Consider the following 23,987-nt stretch of genomic DNA (forward strand, 5'->3'; position numbering starts at 1 on the left):
TCTCGCGACACACTGTATATATATATATATATATATATATATATATATATATGACTGTATCGCTCATCGTGTTCTAAACTGCCATTCAGTGGTGAAGCCACAGGAAAGTCGGAAGTAACAGGATTGAGTGTGGTGCTTCCAAGTAAAGGAGTTGGAATTAAAAGAAGAATGAACACCTAAAATGTTAGGAGTTTATACAGTGGAAATGCTGGCAATATTAATTGCTGTACAATGGGTGGAAAAGACAGGGCAGGATAAAGTTTTGGTTTGTTCAGATTCATCATCAGTTTTAGCAAGTATAAGGTCATTCTATTCAAAAAGTTGGCAAGATATACTGTTTGAAGTCCTACAGTCAGCGGCAAGAATATCTAATCAAGATAAACAGATACAATTTTTATGGGTACCAGGACATGTAGGGATAAGGGGAAATGAAATGGCAGATAAATTAGCTAAAACGGCGTTAACAAAAGGAAACATAGAAATGCAAGTAAGTATCAGTAAAGCAGAGGTTAAAAGCGTGATATGGAAGACAATAAATCAAATGTGGCAAGAGAGGTGGGATAGAGAGGAGAAAGGAAGGCATTTATATCAAATCCAGAGGGATGTTAAATGTTCAGTGATTGGAAGTGAAATCGCAGAAAGGAAACATTCATATCTAGGTTAAGATTAGATGAAAACAAAGTGTACTTTTAAGCAGGGGCATAGCCATCATTTCAGAAGTGAGGGGGACAGAAATTATAATCACATAATAAGGCAGAATAGTTTCTATACTGTAATAAATGCTATGTCAATTAGCACTGTATTGTTCATATACTTTTTTATTATCATATACTTTTTTATTAATATTTATTACCTGCAGATTACTTGACAAACACAAATAAACCATATATTGTTGCAATCATATGTTTAATGTCTTCATGTTTCCAAACGTTTCAGTTTTTCTGTAAAAACAACTGTTTTGTCCATATTAGGAATTTCCTGGTACGACTTTCTGCACGAGAGTGCCCTCCGGCTTCGAGTATGAATGAAACATACACTGCACGGAGTGTTTAGTGCTCTGCAATGTTCATCTCGCCTTATTCTGGGTCCGAATAAAACAGATCATGCACAGACTATCCTGTCTCTTTTAATTTAAATCTATATTTATTCACACCGGCTTTTGAAAACCTCTATGCGAACACACTTGTTCGAAAAAGTGCGGGGGACGAATTTACGTGATATTAAAAGTGGGGGGGACACGTCCCCCGCATCCCCCACGTAATCTACACCCTTGGTGTTCAGTATAGACTTTTTCAACAAATATATTGTACTAATTTTGACATTTAGGCACTTTAGAAATTGTGTTCTAATACTACCAGTCAAAAGGCTTTTATGTTTTTTAAAGAATTCTCTTCTGCTCACCATGGCTGCATTTATTTGATCCAAAATACAGCAAAATTGTGAAATATTTTTATTATTTAAAATTACTGATTTCTATTTGAATATAATTTAACATGTAATTTATTCTTGTGATCAAAGCTGAATTTTAAGCATCATTACTCCAGTCTTCAGTGTCACATGATCCTTCAGAAATCATTCTAATATACTGATTTGCTGCTCAAGAAACATGTATTTGTTACGGAAGAGGCTTGACACAACAGGTTAGTGTATATACAAGTGTTTATTGTTGGTCACAGAGAGTACTGGTGTAGTCCGGAGGAAGTGAGGGTGAGGGAAAGGTCCGTGAGAGCGTGCAGAGGATATGATCCGAGTCTTTGGCTTGAGTGAGGCTGGAAGGTATCCGGGGAAGCACACACCTCAGTGATCCGGGAACTAGGAGATGCAGGAGACACTTGGAGACGGGAAGACACTAGGAGGAAACACAGGAGGTCAGTAATGCACCAAGTATCCAAAGGTAATCAGTAGCAAAGTCAGTGAGTCCTCTACGTATGAACGAGACCGGACAGTGAGGGTGTCTGAGGTGTGTGCTTTTATGCAGGCTGGTAATGAGGTGCTTGATTGGTGACAGGTCCGTTGCATTCCTCCGCCGAACCAGAGTAGGGCGCCGGTCAGGCCATGGGACTAGCGATGGTGGTAGGCGAAGAAATGCTGGTTGGGCTGGAAGAGGTGATGGGTGGTGATGGCGGCGGTGCCAGTGGATCTCGTAGCACTCGCCGTAGTGAGTCTACGGACTCCTGGAAAGGATCGGGGTGACTCATCTGTGCCGTCAGTGTTGGTCCGGTCTTCTGTTACGGAAGAGGCTTGACACAACAGGTTAGTGTATATACAAGTGTTTATTGTTGGTCACAGAGAGTACTGGTGTAGTCCGGAGGAAGTGAGGGTGAGGGAAAGGTCCGTGAGAGCATGCAGAGGATATGATCCGAGTCTTTGGCTTGAGTGAGGCTGGAAGGTATCCGGGGAAGCACACACCTCAGTGATCCGGGAACTAGGAGATGCAGGAGACACTTGGAGACGGGAAGACACTAGGAGGAAACACAGGAGGTCAGTAATGCACCAAGTATCCAAAGGTAATCAGTAGCAAAGTCAGTGAGTCCTCTACGTATGAACGAGACCGGACAGTGAGGGTGTCTGAGGTGTGTGCTTTTATGCAGGCTGGTAATGAGGTGCTTGATTGGTGACAGGTGCGGGTGCTTAGAACTCAGGTGAGAGGGATCGTTGTGATTGGGTGGTGGCAGAGCCTGGCCGATCTGTAACAGTATTATTATTATTATTATTATTACGTTGGAAACAGATTCAATTTTTTTTCAGGTTTCTTTGTTGAATAGAATGTTCAGAAGAACAGCATTCATCTGAAATAGAAATCTTTATTATAAATGTCTTTATCATCACTTTTGATCAATTTAAAGCATCCTTGCTAAATAAAAGTAATAATTTATATATAATAATCCCCCCCATATAAAAAATACTGTCTCTAAGCTTTTGGTATAGTGCATGTATAATGTTACAAAAGCTTTTTATTTCAGATAAATGCTGATCTTTTGATGTTTCTATTCATCAAACAATTCTAATGTACTCAACTGTTTTAAATATTGATAATAATAACAACAACAAATATGTTTCTTGAACAGCAAATGAGCATATTAGGATGATTTCTGAAGGACCATGTGACACTGAAAACTGCAGTAATGATGCTGAAAATGCATCTTTTTGATCACAGAAATAAATTACATTTGAAAATATATTAAAATCGAAAGCAGTTATTTTAAATAGTATAAATATTTCACAATATTACTGCTCTTGCTGTACTTTGGATCAAATAAATGCAGGATCGGTGGGGGAGAGGGGCAGAGATATTGGGGCAAATGAAGAAAAAGGAACTGAATGTGCAAGAGAGAACCTTTTATTATTTTCCACGACCCCAGACTAAGGATTTAGAACTTTTTATGTGATGGCCATACAAATAATAGGGTTGTCAGTTTCAGAAATGGTTGTGGATGTATAGGCTATGTACAGAAAAAAGGGCCAAAATCGCGCCTTTTGGGGTAGGCTACAACAGCTTGTCACTGGAGCAGTACTCTTAAAAGGACATATTTGTACATTTTTTCTGTGTGGCCTGAATGAGTGTGAGATTTCCCGGCCTGAAATTGCGTCCCAGTCCGGCCCAGGTAAAATCCCAGGTCCCCTGAGCGTCCACTGCTATTTATCACTCTTCATTGTCTAGCATGAATATATTCCATTCATTCATAAAGAGACAGCAGCGATTCTACAACGGGTTACATTTGAGAGCTATTGAGTTAGAAAATTTAGTAAATTAAGTAACCTCTAAGGTGATTAGTCGCGCGAGCGTGCGCACACAGACATATGAAATCAAATAAAAAAATCTAATCAAATTGAAGAATTCTGTTGTTTCAGGTTTCTAGATTCCTGGTTTATGTTTATCATTGTCAACAAGTATTTTAATTCATACAATAATACATTTATTTCAATCCTCTGTTGAAAAAAAAAAAGAAAGCATCACATAATTCGTAATGGTTTTACTGATTATAATGAAAATTGTATTGGTTTTAATGGAAACTGTAATGGTGCCTGTTGGCCTCTACTGGTAATTGGTCGCCTTCTATTGGTGGCTTTTGTTAAAGCCACTAAATCCTACAGTAATATGTCCCACAACACACTACAGGAAAACATTATTTAATGGTTAAAAGTTGATGGTTTGTAATGTTTGTAATGGTATTTGTAGTAGAAATCATTCAAATTTCTGTGATGGTTTCTATTGTTTTTGTCAGCAGGGTCACCATGGGTTTTGTGATGTTATTTGCCATAAATGCGATAGGATTGCTGTAATATTGTGAGATAGTAGCGGCTGTTTTTAGTTGTGATGGGCCTATTTGGCAGAAAATCCAGGGCCGTTTTTTACTCCCAGTCTGTCCCTGGTCACATCTAGTAATGGGAAGTCTGTTTTTTTTTCTTCCACAAACCAGTTCTTTCTATTAGTTCGCTTCAATGAACCGGTTAAAAAAAAAATGGTTCACCGGTTCTTTTACGTCATCACTTAATGACGTCAATTCTATCATCCAGGCAATTGAAAATACATTCAAACACATTCAAATAAAGTAATTTGTAATCATTACTTAAATTAAATATTAATAACCATCGTTCTCATCATCTTGGATAAGCTTCTTAGATTTACGTTTTGTAAAAGCACCCAATACTGGCACTGATGTGTAAACGCGGATGTCAGATATGAAAATAAAAAGTCTTCATCAACTTCTTACAGAAACTGTAACAGAACCATAACCGTACAGAAATCCAGCTCAAAAAGCTTAAAATATAATGTGCATACACAAAAGTAAATAGTAAAATAAATTTAGCCTACATGTTTTGACTGAACAGTTGCTGCATGTTCATCATGTTAAAATGTTGTTTAATATAATTATTTATATTTGCACTTTTACAGTATGTTTTATATGTTTGTGCACACACACAAACTGATGGTGCCAAAAACTTTGTTTCACATTTGAGGGAGGGCTGTTAAGATCTATCAGCATAATAGAATGGATAGCCTAGTTATTAGATGAGGAGCCTGAGATCAAATTTTTGAAGTTATTAAGGCAGGACACTTCTTGTACTGTTCAATTTTGAGATTTTGGTCTATTTTTCTACCATGTCTTTTGCTCTAATGGAAAGGACATTTACAAAATACATATTAAGGTGTTTGTTTTAAGCACCATCTGTGCTTCATTAGATTTCTTCTAAATTAATAAAAACAAGCTATCTGCATATTTAAACATAACATTTCAAGGGAAAAGACTCTCGCTGTAAATCATTAACTGGGGAAGTTCTGTGGTGATATGCTTTAGTTATTTTGTTTATCCTATTCATCTGCAATGCCTTGTGTCAAATGTATGCAAATTAGCACATTTTACTTACTTAACTCCTGATTTGCATATCAATGTGGCGATTCTGATGACGTTATTAATTTTTTACTGTATTCAGCTGTCGTTTCTCCATTATGTTAGCCTGTATGCCCATGATATATTGCCTTAGCTAAACTTTGGCTAACTTATTACATGGTAGCTCATAAGTCATGGATGTTAGCAAGACAAATTAACTATATTTGCCTTTTGTCTTTTGGATAATTAGCTGTAAATTCACGGCACAGGTAGCTTAGTCTTTTATCCATCACCACTCACCTCCACACCAAGACAAACACAACTGGAAAGGGAGGGAGGGCTTCATTTCTGCGGCTTTCTTCGTGTGCTACACTGCTGTGCTGCAGAGACGCGGAGGGGAGAAAGGCAATGGAATTCGACAGAGTCTCAACATTTCCCGACCCAACCTGATATTCCGATTTTTTTATTTGTTTGACAGGGAAAGCTATGCGCAAACAGAAACACACACACACACACACACACACACAGGCACACATGTACATATATTAATGTATACAAATGTAAAAAAAAAAATAAAACTTTCTCTCAAGGAAGAAAAAGGACAGGTGCTCAAGCCCCCTTTGATATCTATGTGTGCAACGTGCCTGCAAACAAATCATATAAAAGTGATGCATTGCTGTTAAAATCAGATAAAGACCAGTCAAGAACAATCATTAACATTTACATTACAGATCAGATTCTTTAGTTTTCACTTTGATATCAGTGTAAGTGACACCTTTGTATTGGCCCTTGGTTTCATACTGTAACACACTGCCATACTTGCAAGGCACACATGTACATATATTAATGTATACAAATGTAAAAAAAAAAAAAAAACTTTCTCTCAAGGAAGAAAAAGGACAGGTGCTCAAGCCCCCTTTGATATCTATGTGTGCAACGTGCCTGCAAACAAATCATATAAAAGTGATGCATTGCTGTTAAAATCAGATAAAGACCAGTCAAGAACAATCATTAACATTTACATTACAGATCAGATTCTTTAGTTTTCACTTTGATATCAGTGTAAGTGACACCTTTGTATTGGCCCTTGGTTTCATACTGTAACACACTGCCATACTTGCAAGTCATCTTCACTGTGCCAGTGTAAGGCAGGTCAGACGTGGCTCTGCCGATGGTGATGTCAACATCCACCTTCTTTCTTGGTGGCACATCTACAGTGGTAGTCAGAGTTTCGGTTTTCTCATTGGTGTACTCATGACTGTAAGTGCTTTCTGCTCCAACACTGAAACTGTATCCTGTAGAAGCTTCTATAACCTCTGGAATCCCTGCCTTCACTTCCACACTAAACGTTGCTGTAAAGCTGACACTCATCGACCATGAAGATGTTTCGATCACTTTCTTTGAGGTTTCGACCGTTTGCTGTTGTTCGACAGAGGTGTCGTTTGTGTAAGTGAGGGATTTGATCTCTTCCACTGTCACCTTTGGTATCAGTTGGTTTATTGTGGGATAGTTGACATTGGTGAGAACGGTTGATTGAACTTCATTGATAAACATGAATCCCATGCAGTCAATATCTGCACCAGCTCTTCCTACAACTCCCAAACAATAACCAGAGCCGATATCAATGGGATATTCTTGTTTTAAACCCCAGCTTGTCATTTTTGCAAAAACTTCTGCACCCCCACTGGTCTTGAATTTGATGGCTCCAAGACGTGTTCCTGCTCCGTTCCCCCAGAGGGACAGTGAGGTGAAACACTCATCAGGCTTGAACGTGTACTCTTGATACGGTCCGGCTGGATTGCCAAAGGTTTCTCTTCTGCCATCTGAGAGCCAAATCCTGACAGCCTTTACCTGAGATCCTCCCACCCAGACCCCGATCTTCTCTAAACTGGCACCATTGTTCTTACCAGTCAATGAAAATGGCGAACCTCCTCCACCACCAATTTTAAACAGAGTTGTTGGGTAGGACATCTTTAAAAAATCTGAAAATTATGTCACAGATTTAAAATTAACATCAGAGATCTAAATCAAATACATTAATGTCTCTTGTATGTTAATTCTAAAATGGTCAATAAATAATTATTTCATATTACATGATTTACAGAAATTTGGGCTTGCTTTTTTCATTTGTGTGCAAAGGTTTCACCATTTACAGGTGCATCTCAATAAATTAGAATGTCGTGGAAAAGTTAATTTATTTCAGTAATTCAACTCAAATTGTGAAACTCGTGTATTAAATAAATTCAATGCACACAGACTGAAGAAGTTTAAGTCTTTGGTTCTTTTAATTGTGATGATTTTGGCTCACATTTAACAAAAACCCACCAATTCACTATCTCAACAAATCAGCCTATTAACCTCCTGCAAAGTTTCAAGCGGTTTATTACATAAATTACATCTTAAGTGCTTGTCACTGAAATATACTTACATGGATAACAGTCTGATGAACACTTTCTTAAGATCAGCTCATCTGGTAAAAGCCAGAAAAGTGAAGAATGTTTGACTGGGCTGCTGCTTAGCTCGAAGTGGGTAGCTGAGACCTGATGTGCGTTTAAAAATAACAGAAAATGAATTGGTCATACAACACCCATTTAATTTGTATCTATTGATTTTCATAAGAGGCAACTATGTGGTTTCCGTTACTAAATAGACTGTGAAGGATTTTTTTTAATTAATCATTTAAATATAACTTACATTTCTTTGAAAAACAAAAATTGCTCAATATAATAGTTAAATATAAACAAATCCAGTAATGGATTAGTTTATTATATTTGCTCAATATAGGTTAAATATAAACTCTAATCCAGGTTAATGATCTATCCTGCCTTTACCCGAACAGTGCAAGTAAAATTCAAGTGAAATCATCACAGAAGTTACATTGCATATTGTTTTGATTTCTGTACATTTAGGAGAGTTGTGGCTTCCCAAAAAAACTTCAAATGCCACTTTCCTGCTGGGTAGGGGGAGACGGGATGGTTGTAACATTTTTGCCTATTTCTTGGAGTTCTTTTAAGCAGTGCATTCAAACTAGTTACAAGTGTTTGCTATTAAATGACGTAGCTGTTATCTTTCCAGCACAAACAAAAAAAATGCATGGTTTAGTTTCAGACACAAGTAGTGCAATGTTACGATTCACTCCATAGTCAGGGTTAATTGTAACATACCCTGGGGTGAGATGTAACATTAAGAATAAAAAAAAAAAAAGGATTTTGAAGCTTTTTATTCAACACTGACTTTTCAACAAAACTGAATTAAATGAGCACCATTGTCAACAACTAAACACCATTTGTGTTACATCAGCGTCGTAATGATAAAGCTGAATAACATGCATGCACATGCAAAGCAGACATTGCCATCACAAAAAAAAATAAAAAAAACTTTTCCTCTCTAAATTCTGCTGTCTGACACAGAACTCTGCTTCCTCACTTGTGGAATAAGGACTAAACTGAGCATGTGTGAAGTGAAACAGGCGATTTGTTGCTTGTTCCTGATTGGAGGAATTGGAGGCATTGCAACTGACCACGTTGCAACCATTTCCGGTCTTGCCAATATTTTCAAAAACATCAAAAAAGCAAGGCGTTAGCGGTCTCTTGAAAATTACAGTCACATGTTTGGAGCACAGTTGAAACTAAAACTAGGACAAGAAATGAGGAACCTGCTTTTCACATGTGCTGACAAACCCGTTTTTTCTGCAAACTCCGAACCAGGAAGCAGCTTTTGAATAATCAGAACAGATTTTAAAACACTAGATATCACGCACTTGCTGACTTACAAGTTACAATTGAAAAACTGTACATCCTACACTAAACAATTGAGGATTATACACTTAGTTTTTCCAAGTCATTCCAATCACAAACTCAAACAAAAACACATGCCTCATGACTGTTGTCACAAAACTGCACGGGGACACGGAGGCTGAGGATCCAAGTGCAGTAGTTGATTAGAGGGATAATCCACAATCGTAGTCAAAACAGGCATGAGGTCAAACACAATAAGCAGTCCAAACAATGACAGAGTTCAGGGATAAGGGACAATCCAGTCTTAAAGTACAGTTAAAGTAATCCAGATAAACAGGCAGAATACCAAGAACCATGATAAAAGGCTTAGCACTGCAGCTGTGACACATGCATGACCTTACAAAGAGTGACTGAAAACACCAGGCTTATATAGGCAGAGGGAATGAGCAACAGGTGAAATCAATCAGGCATGATGAGTCCAGGCAATGAGTTATGGGAAATGCAGTCCAGAATAGAGTGGCAAAGGTATGGAATGGAGTGCCCTCTGGTGGCTATCAAGGGCACTCCAACTGGTGATCGTGACAACTGTATAGCAACATGAACTATTATATCATTCTCTGTTTGTCCAAAGATATATTAATCATTTTATTCAGATTGTATTATACCATTTGCAAGTGTTGAATGATGCTTACATTACAAACCTTTAAAGTCATTATGTTTTAATTCATGTAATTAATTTCATGTGGAAATGTAACTAATGCTTTTAGCTGAACATCTACCAAAGATTAAGAGGCTAAAGTTCAGCTAATATTGTATTATTGGTTATGTTAAGTTGTCTTCCTGACAAAACAAACATACATTTAACAAACATATAAATTAACAAGCCGAGACAATTACCCATGACAATACAAAAAGAACCCCACATTAAAAAATGAAACAATAGAGAACATCATGAAGAAAAGTGTTAAGAAACATAAGAACATAAAGAACTTAAATTTGTTACAATTATTAAGGTTCAAGCAGACATGAGTTTTTTTTATATCTTCAAGTTCTTCTAAGCCACTGCATTCAGACTAGTTACAAGTGTCTGCTATTAAATTACATAGCTATTATCTTTGCAGCACAAACAAAAATGCATGGTTTAGTTTCAAACAGGAGGAGTGAAATGTGTGTGTGTGTGTGCGTGTGCGTGCGTGTGTAAGCATGTTTGTTATTACTGTCAATCTTAGTAAATGGCTGTGGCGAGGGGGGTGTTGGAAGGTGAAAGGCTGCAGCGGGAGAAAGGGTTTGGAGACGAATGGTTATAAGGAGGTCAAGTGAATAATGATTAACACCTGTCTGTAATTCCAGTGATTGGGGAGAGACGAGAGATAAGCGCCCCACAAACCGGCAAGAGGAGGGAGAGCTGCATCCGAGAGAGAGTCAGAGCAGAGTGCGTGTGTGTGTGTCCTTATACCAGACTGTGGAAGGAAGAGAGCCGAGCAGCACTTTATTTTTTGTTCTGTTTTATTTGGGAGTGAATAAAGAGGTTTACTCGCCACCCCTGACTTCCTCGTCCTTCATCTTAAACGAATTGTATTACACTTGTGCCGAAACCCAGCTCAACCAACGCCGCTTGTGCAACTCGTGAAGTCGCTCGTCGGGCTTCACCAAACCCAACATCAGGCGCTGATGGACCTCAAGCTGGAGCAGGAGGATCGGTTCCGCCTGTTGGTCCAGGCGCAGGATGAAGACTGGCGGGTCCTCCGGAGCTTGCTTGGCTGGGAGGTAACCCAGTAGTGGCCCCCTCCATCGTCCACGTCCCGCTGATGAAGATGGGTCCACAGGACGATCCGGAGGCATTTGTGGATCTCTTTGAGAGAACAGCAGAGGCGTGCAGCTGGGTGCGCACCCAATGGCCGGTGCGCCTGATCCCGCTGCTGACTGGGGAAGCACAGGTGGCAGCCCAACAGCTGCCTGTAGCGAACCTCCTGGCCTGGCTCTGTGTGTATGTCCTGTACATGTGGAAGAATTGACAATAAAGCAGACTTGAACTTGAACTATGATGATCTTAAGCGGGCCATCCTTCAACAAGTCGGCCGTACGCCCAAACAACATCGGCAACGCTTCCAGTCAAGGGAGCTGGGGGATAGCGGCCGGCCATTGTTGTGGATTTTTCTTGGGTGCGGCCAATGAAGTGGAGGAGCAGAGTTCCAGATGTCAAAATAAGACTTTATTTAACAAAGAAATAAAGCCGGGAAGACAGTCACATCATTCCAAAGTCGTTGTTTGTCAACTCATATTATATACCCCTTGTTCATGATGGCCCAACAGCTCCGGGACACTTGCCGCAAGTGGCTGTTGGCGGAGGAACACAACGTAGAGGGAGTGGTCGATCTGGTGGTGCGGGAGCAGTTCATCGCTCGGCTACCACGGGGGACGGCCGAGTGGGTCCAGTGCCACCGCCCGACGTCGCTGATGCAGGCCATCCAGCTGGCTGAAGACCATCTGGTGGTGTGCCCGGGGGTCGGCGAGCCCTTTTGTAACCTCTCTTTCTCTTCCCCCTCTCCTTACCTTCTGTCTCTCTCTCGCCCTATTCCTACTCCCAGGTCGCATAGTAACGCGCCCCCACAGACCCCACAGCGGGGTGGGGTCTTCCAGGGGAACAGACCGGGGACACGAGGGGGTGTGGCCATCCTTGGCTGCTGGGGCAGCGGGAAGGCCTGGGCCGGCCTGCTGGAGATGCGGGGACCCGGGTCATTTTCTGGACCGGTGTCCGATGATAGAGGTGGGAGCGTTGATCCGGGTTCCCGACTCCCCGGCGGCTGCCCCCGATCAAGCCGGTCTGTACCAAATACCTGTGAGTATCAAGGGGGTACATATCAGGCTTTGGTGGATTCAGGCTGTAACCAAACCTCCATTCATCAAAGCCTGATGCAACAAAGGGCTTTGGATACGAGCTGCAAGGTTAAGGTGAGGTGTGTGCACGGGGATGTGGTGGACTACCCGTTAGTGGCTGTTCGTATTCGATTTTGGGGGAAAACGCATAGAATGAAGGTGGTGGTTAATTCACACCTTAGGCATACACTGATTTTGGGGACAGATTGGCCAGCTTTTACGCAATTATTGGGGGTTTTGTGTGCGGATGCTTCTTGGGAGACAGGACTGGGAAACGGAGAAGCGGTGGCGCAGGCTGGAGATGCGGTTTCGGGACCTTCACAGGCTGACTCAGAGGAAATGAGAGCGAGGGCGGAGCTTATGTCCCCTGAGCTAGATGACTTTCCGCTGGAGCAGTCTTGTGATGAGACGCTTAAAAATGCGTATGACCGAAGATGCGCATGCGCGACGAATGGTGATGGCTGCTTAATATCGACGCTCTGCCTCAGATCTAAAACGGCGTTTTTCTAAATTAATTTTCCCTACCAAGTTTCTAGCCGAGTTTCAAGTACTTCCCTTGTTCTAGAGACATTCCAGATGGCATCCAAACGGGAATTAATTCACTCGCCTACTAAGAAAAAGCTGAAAGACGATGAGCGACTTCATGACGCCATTGCCGAGATGCTAGACAAGCAGCTGAGCGCCTTAAAGCTAAGCATGACGGCGATTGTTCGTGAGGAGATATCGACGATTTCTACGCGTCTGGATTTGTTGGAAATGGATGTAAAATCGTTCAACGATAGATTTGACTACATGCAGGCCACGGTCCGAGATGTCAAAAAGGAATCGATTGCCAGCAAGTCCCGCCTAGAAGAGCTTCAGGAGAAGTTATCTCTGTACGAAGACAAATCCAGACAAAATAATCTAAGGCTGGTGGGCCTGCGTGAAGGAGCTGAAGGAGGGAATGCAATCCAGTTCTTGCAGACCCACATTCCGAAGTGGATACCGGCCCTACAACGGAAGACGATTGAGATTGAACGTGCGCACCGCCTGTATGCGAACGAGGATTCTTCCAGGAAAAAGCACGCACTTTGATCATAAAGCTCCTCCGCTACAACGACCGACAAGCGATCCTGCAGGGAGCTAGAAACTCGTCATCGCTGAGTTACGAAGGGGGCAACTTACGGTTCTTTCCAGACTTCAGCAAGGAAACGACTCAAAAAAGGAAAGCCATGGCTGAAGGAAGAAAACGTCTCCAACAACTAGGCATTGAGTCATTCCTGCTAGTCAAAGTACGAAACGGCCAGGAGCAGTTGCTTTTCAAATCCCCGGGGGACCTAGAGAGGTTCATCACGTCACTAGGCGCCACTACGGAGATGGATACCGCCTCATCTGCAGAGATGTCTAAGGACTAACATGACCTTTTTGGTTTCTGTGATAACACTTTAAGTAGGGAAATAAGTTTATGTATCGCTGTGATGGACATCCGGATGTGCGGGACGCTGGTATCTGAGTATATCCACATAGTTCGAGTGCATGGCCTCGAATAGTTTTACTTTCCAGGCAGGTAAGAGGGTCTGTTTTATCTCTCTGCATGCTGCCTACAGTAGTATGTTATTCGGTTCTTTGGTTAGTTTAAGCATTACATTGTTAGAAATACCAGGGTTTGCAGTATTTGTTTATAATATATTTATGTGTTTCGAAGGGGTGGGCTTATTGTCAATGTGTATGGTCATTATGGTTACCTTTGCCTCTCAATTGTTTATTCTGTGACAATTCCGTTTGAATGGAATTTAGGGATTTTAATGTGATATCGTGGAATGTCAACTATAACAGCCATTAAGGATAGTGCAGGCGACCTTCATACAGCTCCGGGAGAGGTGAACAGGATATTTAAAGAATTTTACAAGCATCTCTACAGATCAGAGGTGGGAATGGACGAACAACCTGCTATTGAATTTCTGTCAAAACTAAATCTCTCTCATCTAAACGATGAGCAACAGACTTTTCTCGATTCTCCAATAGAACTGAAAGAATTAAAGGAGGCTTTAGAGCCAATGAATAAGGGTAAGGCACCTGGTCTACAGAGATCAGAATATTGCCCTTATCTCTCTGGTTCTGAAAAAAGGAAAGAACCCCCTTCGCTGTTCAAGCTATAGGCCGATTTCATTAATTGGTACGAATGCTAAGGTATACGCTAAAATTCTAGCCCATCGTTTAGGAACAGTTGCCAGTTCCCTAATTTCCCATGACCAGACAGGATTTCTCTTGGAACGTTTTGCTATGGATAACATAAGACACCTTTTGAACATTATTGACTCATCCAACCTGGCTAACGAACAACACGCTATCCTCTCACTAGACGCAGAGAAAGCCTTTGACCGGGTTGAGTGGAGATACATATGGTCTGTCTTAACTCGATTCGGTTTTGGCTCTTGCTTTATCCACATAATCCAGACTCTCTATACTAACTCTTCTGCACAAGTATCTACAGGTTTATGTTGCTTAACTGCTTTTCAGTTGAAGAGAGGAACGAGACAGGGTTGCCCATTGTCGCCATTGCTATTTGCAATCTCATTAGAGCCTTTGGCGCAGGCAATTCGTCAGGATCACATAATTTCCCCTATCACTATAGGCTGTTCCAAACATTATATTTCTCGTTTTGCGGATGATATCTTGCTGTATATGTCTAACCTTTCCACTTCTCTCTCTCAACGTCTTAAAATATTTAAAGATTTTAGCAATGTCAGTGGTTACAAAATTAACTGAGAAAAATCTGTATTAATGCCCCTGTCAGCATCGGCCAATACTGCATTAAGTCCAGGAAGAAGGAGCAGTTGGAATCTTAGATCCGTGCTGGTGCTATCTACTCAACCTCCCTCCCCCCTCCTTCTCCCCATTTTATTTATTTTTATCTATTATTATTTATTTATTTATTATTGTTATTCCTTTTATTTTTTTAGACATGCAAACCCTGGTTTTGTATATAGTTAAGTTGTGTCACACATGTTGACCATGCTCTATTCTGCAATAATAAAATAAATAAATAAATAATCACAAAAAAAATGCGTATGACCGGGTCTGCACCATCGACGGACAGCTTCTCCAGCCTGACCAACCACTCTCTTATCCTTATTTTTCCCTTATAAAAGAAAGGTTGTATCGGGTGACCCAAGATACCCAGACAAAAAGAAATACAACCCAGTTATTAGTCCCAAAAAGCCATCGGGAAATGCTTTTCCAGGTGGCTCATAGTAGTCCCATGGCAGGCCACTTGCGGGAAGCAAAGACACGTGAACGACTCATGGCCCGATTCTTTTGGCCGGGCATTCACGAGAACATACGACGGTGGTTAGTGGGGTGTCGTGAATGTCAGCTAGTAAATCCTCCGGCCAGTTCTAAAGCGCCATTGCGTCCATCACCACAGATAGAGGTCCCCTTCGAGAGAATTGGTATGGACCTCATCGGGCCATTAGAACATTCAGCACGCGGACCTCGTTTTGCATTAGTTCTGGTGGACTATGCAACACGATACCCGGAAGCAGTGCCACTGCGCACCATCTCCGCAAAGAGTGTGGTGGACGCACTGTTTTGAGTCATCTCCCGAGTGGGGATCCCCAAGGAGATTCTCACTGATCAGGGCACGGTGTTTATGTCACGTAAGTTAAGCGAACTATACGAACTTCTGGGCATTAAATCGATTCGCACCAGTGTCTATCACCCACAAACAGATGGCTTGGTGGAATGATTTAATCGCACATTAAAACCCATGGTTCGTAAGTTTGTTAAGGAGGATGCCAAAAATTGGGATAAATGGCTCAAGCCCCTGTTGTTCGCAGTACGGGAGGTTCCACAAGCCTCCACGGGGTTTTCCTCATTCGAGCTTCTCTATGGTCGTCAGCCCCGCGGGGTGCTTGCCGTCATTAGAGAGGCTTGGGAGGAGGGGCCTTCAAACAGCCGTAGTGAAATTCAGTATGTCATGGACCTCCGAGCAAAACTCCACACTCTGGGGCAGCTTTCTATGGAGAATTTGCTCCAGGCTCAGGACAGACAAAGTTGGCTGTACAACAGGGGTACGCGAGCGCGTCAATTTACACTGGGAGAGAAAGTGCTTGTATTACTTCCAACATCTAGTTCTAAATTACTTGCGAAGTGGCCGTTTCGGCAGAGGAAGATCTTGGACCAGAAGTGGCTGTCAAAACCAATCCGCTCGCTCTGGTCCCCGGGGGAGATCACCTCTCGCCGCTGCAGCTCACGGAGTTAGCCAAGTTGCAAGTAGACTTTGCGGATGTGTTTTCACCCCTGCCCAGTCGCACAAACCTCATACAGTACCACATCGAAATGATCCCCAGGGAAGTGGCGCGCAGCCGCCCCTATCGGTTACCAGAACACAAGAAAAAAGTGGTACAGGATGAATTAAAGGCCATCTAGGGTTGGGAGTAATAGAAGAATCGCATAGCGACTGGGCGAGCCTGATAGTTTTAGTGCCTAAAACGGACGGCTCTGTCCGTTTCTGTGTTGATTACAGAAAGGTGAATGCAGTGTCGAAATTTGACGCTTATCCAATGTCCCGAGTTGACGAGCTGCTTGATCGGTTAGGTTCGGCTCGCTATTACGCGACACTGGATTTAATGAAAGGCTATTGGCAGATCCCCTTGTCGCCATTATCCAAGGAAAAAACAGCCTTCACAACGCCGTTTGGGTTACAACAATTTGTTACTCTTCCGTTCGGGTTGTTCGGGGCTCCCGCCACCTTTCAGCAACTCATGGACAAGATTCTCCGGCCACATAGCGTGTACGCCGCTGCCTATCTCGACGACATCATTATACACTGTAACGATTGGCTGCGGCATATGGAACATCTGCACGCTGTCCTGAGATCCCTGAGGGCGGCTGGATTCACTGCGAACCCGTGGAAGTGTGCAATTGGGCGTGTGGAGGTATGGTATCTGGGCTTCCACTTGGGTCATGGGCAGGTGCGTCCCCAAATTGACAAGACGGCTGCTATTGCGGCTTGCCCAAGTCCCAAGACCAAAAAGGAAGTGAGACCAGCCCGCTGACTGATCTCACTAAAAAGGAAGCACCAGATCTGGTCCAGTGGACGGAGCTGTGCTAACAGGCCCTAACCAAGATAAAGGCTGCCCTGTGCTGCGGGCCGCTCTTGCACTCTCCTAACTTTGATATCCCTTTTTTGTTGCAGACGGACGCGTCTGACAGGGGGTTGGGTGCAGTCCTGTCCCAGGTGGTCGGAGGAGAGGAGGGGCCGGTGCTGTATCTTAGTCGAAAGCTCTCAAAGAGAGAGACCAGATACATCACCATTGAAAAAGAGTGTTTGGCCATTCGGTGGGCCATCCTCACCTATTACCGTCCTCACCACGTACTACCTCCTGGGATGGGAATTCACTCTCTGTTCGGACCATGCGCCCCTCCAGTGGCTCCACCGTATGAAGGATACCAACGTGCAGATCACCCATTGGTATCTAGCTTTACAGCCTTTTAAGTTCAAGGTGGTCCACAGGCCGGGGGCCCAGATGGCTGTGGCCGACTTTCTCGCTAGGAATGGGGGGGGCTGCAGGCCGGATGGCTCCCCGGCCTGAGTTGGGCGGTGGGGGTATGTGGCGTGGGGGGCGTGGGAAGGCGAAAGGCTGCAGCGGGAGAAAGGGTTTGGAGACGAGCGGTGATAAGGAGGTCAAGTGAATAATGATTAACACCTGTCTGTAATTCCAGTGATTGGGGAGAGACGAGAGATAAGCGCCCCGCAGACCGGTGAGAGAAGGGAGAGCTGCATCCGAGAGAGAGTCGGAGCAGGGTGCATGTGTGTCATTATACCAGACTGTGGAGGCAGAGAGCCGAACAGCACTTTATTTTTTGTTCTGTTTTATTTGGCAGTGAATAAAGAGGTTTACTCGCCACCCGTGACTTCCTCGTCCTTCATCTTAAACAAACTGTATTACAATGGCCATAATAAAATTTAACTTGAACGTTGAGAGACACCCCTAGGTTTGTCTTTCTCTTCAAAGAACTTGGCATATTGCAATTCAAAGAAAAATTATAAATACATCAAAAAATTGGCTTGGGGTATAGTTATAACCTGTTTCATTGATGTTACAGCTAACCCAGAGTCTTGTAGCAATGAACCAGCTCACCTTACATCTAACAGCCAAAACATTAGCACTAACTACTTGCCTGAAAAATATCTGAACAGACACAGAACAATTTAACTTTGACAAGTTTAACTACACAGCAGGCATTGCCATCACAAAAATAAATGAAGTGGAAAAAAGTTACTTTCTTACCTTAAAACCTTCCACAGAGATTTACTTCCCCACATGTGGAATAAGAACTAAACTGAACATGTGTGAAGTAAATTAAAATATTTGTAACTTGTTCCTGATTATAGAAATGGGAAGTGTTACAACTGACTTGTGTTACAACCATCCCCGGTCGGCCCTATATTTTCATAAACATCACCTAAAAAAGAAAAGCAAGGTGTCTGCTTTCTCTTGAAAAATACAGTCGCGTGTTTGGAGTACTAAACCCAGCTGGAAAGTGGCTCTCCAGGACAAGGAATGAGGAACCTGATTTACAGACTTGCAGACAAACCTGTCAGAACAGGGAAAGATAAACTTATACACTGTAAAATCCAATAGTTTACCTTACTTAGATTTAATTAGTTATCTTTACTTAGTTGTTATACTTACTAGGTTTTATTAAGTTACAGCTACTTTCAACAAGAGGTCCTCGTTGCAGCCTGTAGCACGATGACGTAGCTGGATCAGATCCAATACGTATTGGATGTGTGACGAGCATGCGCAGTATTGGATTTTAATGCGCATGCGCAAAGTTGAAGCTAGTATTTAATGTAAATTAAACTGTAATTACGAGATATGGGTGTGTTACTTTCATAGGGTTACACAAATTATATTATACTGTGATTTTAAACTAGTAGTGTATCCAAACTTTATTTAAGCAATGATGGCGTAGTTTTGAATGAAAGAGTTTGGTATGTAAGCTATGTTTACTTTCATAGGGTTACACAAATTATATTATACTGTGATTTTAAACTAGTAGTGTATCCAAACTTTATTTAAGCAATGATGGCATAGTTTTGAATGAAAGAGTTTGGTATGTAAGCTATGTTTATTTTTTATTAGTTTGATTTGTTTTAGAAATAAAACTCTATTAATTACAATTTTGTTTGTTCTTTATGAAAAAAATGGGGTGTAACTATTGTCTTTATTTTTTCCTCTGATAGTCAAGTCAAGATAGTTAGATAGTTCTGTCAAAAATTCGTTCATGAATCAAATATAATTTTTCGTTCTCACTCTCTGTGCTATACGTGCACGCTCCTTCACAATTAGCATAATCCCCGCCTATGAATTGCAGCTACGTAAATTACGTGTCCAGGAACACAGTGGAATATTCTGGACTCCCTTCTCCGGTTTGGCTCCAGTATATTACATAAATGCAAAAGAAAAAAAATAAATACTAATAGACCATATGCCTAACAATAAATATTCAAATGAACGTGTCCATCAAAGCATTTTTAGCCAGGCGCTCTTCAGAAAATGGCCAGCTGGTGGCGCTTGAGAACTCTTTGGTGGCACAGCGTTTTTTCATCTGAAGATTTGGTTGCTATGACTTGGAATATTCAGGGCAGTAACGTATTACTAGTATCTCATTTTGAAGAATATAACTGAATATAAAAATGCAGTAACCAGTAATATTAACTTCTCCATTGTTTCTCAGTCGTTGTACAAGTATCAGAATCAGAATTAGCTTTATTCGCCAGGTGTGTGCAAACACACGAGGAATTTGTTGTGTTTTTTTTAAGATGCTCCTGGTACATACATACATACATACATACATACATATCTGACATGAGAACAGAAAAAAAAAACATTTAATTGAATCTGGAACAGTAGATTTATGTACAGATTTGTGCATTATTTACTCTATATGGAACTGTATAGATATGCATATGTATTTACACAATACTTGAGAAAGAGGCAATAATTAAGGATGTAGAACAGAACGCAGGTAATGATTCATATGCTAGCTGTTTAAGCTGGAGATGGCATGGGGGAAAAAACTGTTTTTATGCCTAGATGTTCTAGTGCGCAGAGATCTGTAGCGTCTGCCTGAAGGGAGAAGTGCAAACAGGTTGTGTCCGGGGTGAGAGGGGTCTTTGATGATGTTTCCTGGCCGTTTCTTCACTCTGGAGTTGTACAGGTGCATCTCAATAAATTAGAATGTCGTGGAAAAGTTAATTTATTTCAGTAATTCAACTCAAGTTGTGAAACTCATGTATTACATAAATGCAATGCACACAGACTGAAGTACACACAGCTCCAGGGATCTGTTGAAGATCAATGTGAAGATGGATGATAGCTTATAAAGTAGGAACTAACATAACCTTTAACGTACTTGGAACTCATTAAACTTAAATGGCCTCTCTTTTTTTCAGCATTTTTTTTCAGAATCTCATTAGTCACTCAATAACATAGTCTCTAAGTCTTTCAGGCAATTTGATTTGTCGCTGAGGCCTGCACGGTTTAGGAGTTTGTTCCTCTTCCTGAATTGTTTCACAGTTCATTTTGCATTCTTCTGCAATTCCGTTTTGTTCCTCATCTGAATTTGGCTTTTGAGCACATTTCATACCATGATTCACTGTTGTTGTTTCCATTGAATTAAACTTCTTGACGAATGTTGTGTTCCAAGCATATTTCGCTCCAGTGGGTGACTGAACAATAACACTGTTACCTTCTCTGTGTATGACTTTGTTGTGAAATGTTGTTGTGAACTTGTCTGTTTTGTCTTGCCTCACAAGCACTTGATCTCCAACCTCTCCAACCTCTATGTTTGCATTCCGTCTGTACTGTTACCTTCTCTGTGTATGACTTTGTGAGGTGTACTGTGAAATGTTGTTATGAACTTGTTTGTTTTGTCTTGCCTCACAAGCACTTGATCTCCAATCTCTATGTCAGATGTCTTTGCATTCCGTCTGTTGTCTGTGTTTATTTTGGCTTTTCCTTTTTGCTCTGTGTCCCTGTCTCGAGCTTCCAGGTCACTGTGGGGTGTTGCAATGTCTGGTAACTTTCCTCTTACCTTCCTCTGAAAAAGAAGTTCTGCTGGGCTTTTGCCCATTGTGGAGTGTTGTATGGATCTGTAGACAGTCACATACTTGCGTAGCTCTTTTCTCCAGTCCTGGCCTTCAGCTTGGGCAATTTGTACTCATTTCATAAGTGATGCATTTTGTCTTTCCACTTCCCCATTTGCTTGCGCCCACTTTGGGGTTGTTTTAATCTGGTGGATTCCGTTTTCCTGACAAAACGTTTGAAACTGACTGGACTTGAATTGCGGCCCACAATCTGACCTGATTGTTAAGGGAAGTCCATGCTGACTGAAAATGTCCTCCAAACTGTCAATCACTTTTTCTGCAGTTGTGGATTTGAGGATCGCATATTCGTAGTACTTACTGTAATAGTCAACAACGACCAGGATCGAATGTCCATCAGGTAAAGGACCAAGCAAGTCTGTGGCCAAGTTTTGCCAGGGCCCTTCAGGCATCACTGTGGGTGACAGGGGTTCTGGAACATCTGGTCTTGCTACCAGCTGACAACCATGACACACCCTCACGAACCTTTCTATTGGCCCTGTCCATTCCAGGCCAACAAACCTTTGATCTCAGGTGTTGTGTTGTTTTGTTCCTATTACACCAAGATGACCCTCATGAGCCAACTGTAACGCTCTTCCACGCAGCGACTGTGGCAAAACAATTCTTGTCCCTCTGAGTATTATTTGGCCAACAACACATAGCTCACCTGCAATATGCCTGTATGCAGGGCAGTCGTCAAAACAACCTGTTTGAACGGCAGTTTTCAGTCTCTGTAATTCCACATCATTTGCTGAGATCTGCTCAACTTCCTTGGTGGTCAAGGCACTTGGTGTCGCACAAACAGCTATGAATCTCACATATTCCTCATGTGCATGGGTCGCACCTTTGGCCGATGGCCCCAGTAGGCATGACAAAGGATCTGCAATGTTGTGCGTTCCGGGTATATGAATCACCCGAAAATCATAGGGCTGTAATCTCAAGAGATGGTACCCCCCCTTCAGGTCTAGTGATCCATTCATTCCCTGCAACAGTTCATCCACTGTGGGAATTGGAAACCTCCCACGAATGATTGCAGCGTTTGCCTGCCTCATGTCTAAACACATCCTTATTTCTGCATTTGCTTTAGGCACAATGACAACTGGGTTTACTCAAGGAGTTGCTCCATCAACTTTCTCAAAAATGTCCATGTTAAGCAGTTCATTTATTTTTTTCTCAACAGCCTCTCTGAGGTGGAATAGAACGCGCCTCAGGGGCTGTGCAACAGGTGTCACTGTGCTGTCTGTATGCAGGCTGATTTGTTTTGTGTTCAATTTGCCTACTCCGCTGAACAATTTGGGGTATTGCTGTCGTATCATGGAGTTCAAATCACTCACTGCCACAACGTTAGCTCCAATCCTCAGCACTTCTAATTTAACTGCTGTGTCTTTTCCGAGCAGTGGCTCCCCACGCCCACAAATAATTGTAAACTCTGCCGTTGTACTGCGTTTTCCAATTCCAAGCTTACACCAGAAAATTCCTTTGACTGGCAAGGGTTCACTTGACGAGTACGCATACAATTTCTTGTCTGACCTGGCTGAACTGCATTTGATCTTCTTTTCTTTTAGCATTTCCCATGTTCTTTCATCTACTATGTTACTTGTTGCTCCTGAGTCAACCAACATTGGTAGTTTGATGCCCCCTACTGAGAAAGTTATTCTGTCCATGTTGCTCTCTTCTTTTACAACAAATGCAAAGTCTTGATTATTCTCTTCTGAGTCAACTCTTTTTATTGTCTGTTTTGAACTGTCTTTTGTTTTACACATTTTTGTGAAATGATCTTTCCCATTGCATTTCCTGCCTGATTTTCCACGTGCGTGGCATTTATAATCTTTTGCAAAATGACCTGTCTGTCTGCATCTGTAACAAGTTTTATCCGAATCTGTTCTTCCTTTACTGTATTGCATACGTTTTTTCTAATCTCTCGCACCTTTTTTGGACACAAGACTCACCGTCTCTTTTATCTCAGATTCTGGAGCGATGTGCAACGCTGCCATCTGCAGTTCAACACGTTCACACTGCGCTGCAATTTCTAGGGTACGAGCAAGCATCAAATCAGTGCCTTCTTCCAGCAGCTTTCTATGTACATATTCAGAATTGCATCAGCTCAGAACAGTATCCCTTATTTGGTTGTCTTTATCAACGCCAAAGTCACAATCCTTGGCCACTTGCCTTAAACATGTGACAAACTGTTGCACGGTTTGTCCCGTTTTCTGCTTGAGGTGATAAAATGTCTGTCTTGCAAACGCCGTATTTACCTGAGGCACAACGTATGCGTTTAGTGCTGTCACTGCTTGCTCCGTTGGCCCTCCCGTGTCAGCGAATGTGGAGAAAATATCCTGCACATCTGCCCCAGCATGATGTAAAAGCAGGGCTCTCCGTCTTTGTTTTGTGGCAACAGATGCAACGTCAGTCAGGATCAAACCTTTCCCATCAGCAAAGAGTTCAAAACCATTTAGCCATCTTGTCCACCGCGGACCTAATGTGGCTGGATCGCTGTAGCAGTCAAATTTGGGGATTGAAGCGTCCATCTTTGACGCGCGCTGCCTATCTCGAAGCTAAACTTTTTAATTAGCTGAAATAAACTCCTCAACATGATGCACGCCTGACTCACTTTCAGATTTAACTAAGGAGTCAGTCTTTGTGATCCCATCCTCGTCGCCATTGTTATATACTCACTATTTATATCGGATCAAACCACACAGACGCCTGATTGAACTTGCCATCCACTTTTACTACTACCTCTTACGTGATGACGTCACACCAATACACAACAAGCAGGTGTATATCTCTTTCGTACCAACTAACATTTTTAAAATACAAACATTTTCATGAGTTCGAAAGTTTATGTCAGAACAGCTTTATGAACAATTTGCACAAAAATTCGTTCTGCTTGTGTTTCAGGAA

At 41.9% G+C, this 23,987-nt stretch overlaps 1 protein-coding gene across 1 annotated transcript; it reads right to left on the minus strand.

Moving 5' to 3' along the window:
• Nucleotides 1–6,238: 6,238 nt before the first annotated feature.
• LOC107553785 (natterin-like protein) lies at nt 6,239–7,869 on the minus strand. Its single transcript, XM_016236092.1, has 2 exons — nt 7,762–7,869; nt 6,239–7,315 (listed from the first exon to the last, which is right to left on the minus strand). The coding sequence occupies exon 2, from the start codon at nt 7,302–7,304 to the stop codon at nt 6,357–6,359; it is 948 nt and encodes a 315-aa protein (XP_016091578.1). The 5' UTR covers nt 7,305–7,315; nt 7,762–7,869; the 3' UTR covers nt 6,239–6,356.
• Nucleotides 7,870–23,987: the final 16,118 nt, after the last annotated feature.

This window comes from Sinocyclocheilus grahami, unplaced genomic scaffold (genome assembly GCF_001515645.1).
Source record: "Sinocyclocheilus grahami isolate Dianchi unplaced genomic scaffold, SAMN03320097.WGS_v1.1 scaffold481.1, whole genome shotgun sequence".
Classification (NCBI taxonomy): domain Eukaryota; kingdom Metazoa; phylum Chordata; class Actinopteri; order Cypriniformes; family Cyprinidae; genus Sinocyclocheilus; species Sinocyclocheilus grahami.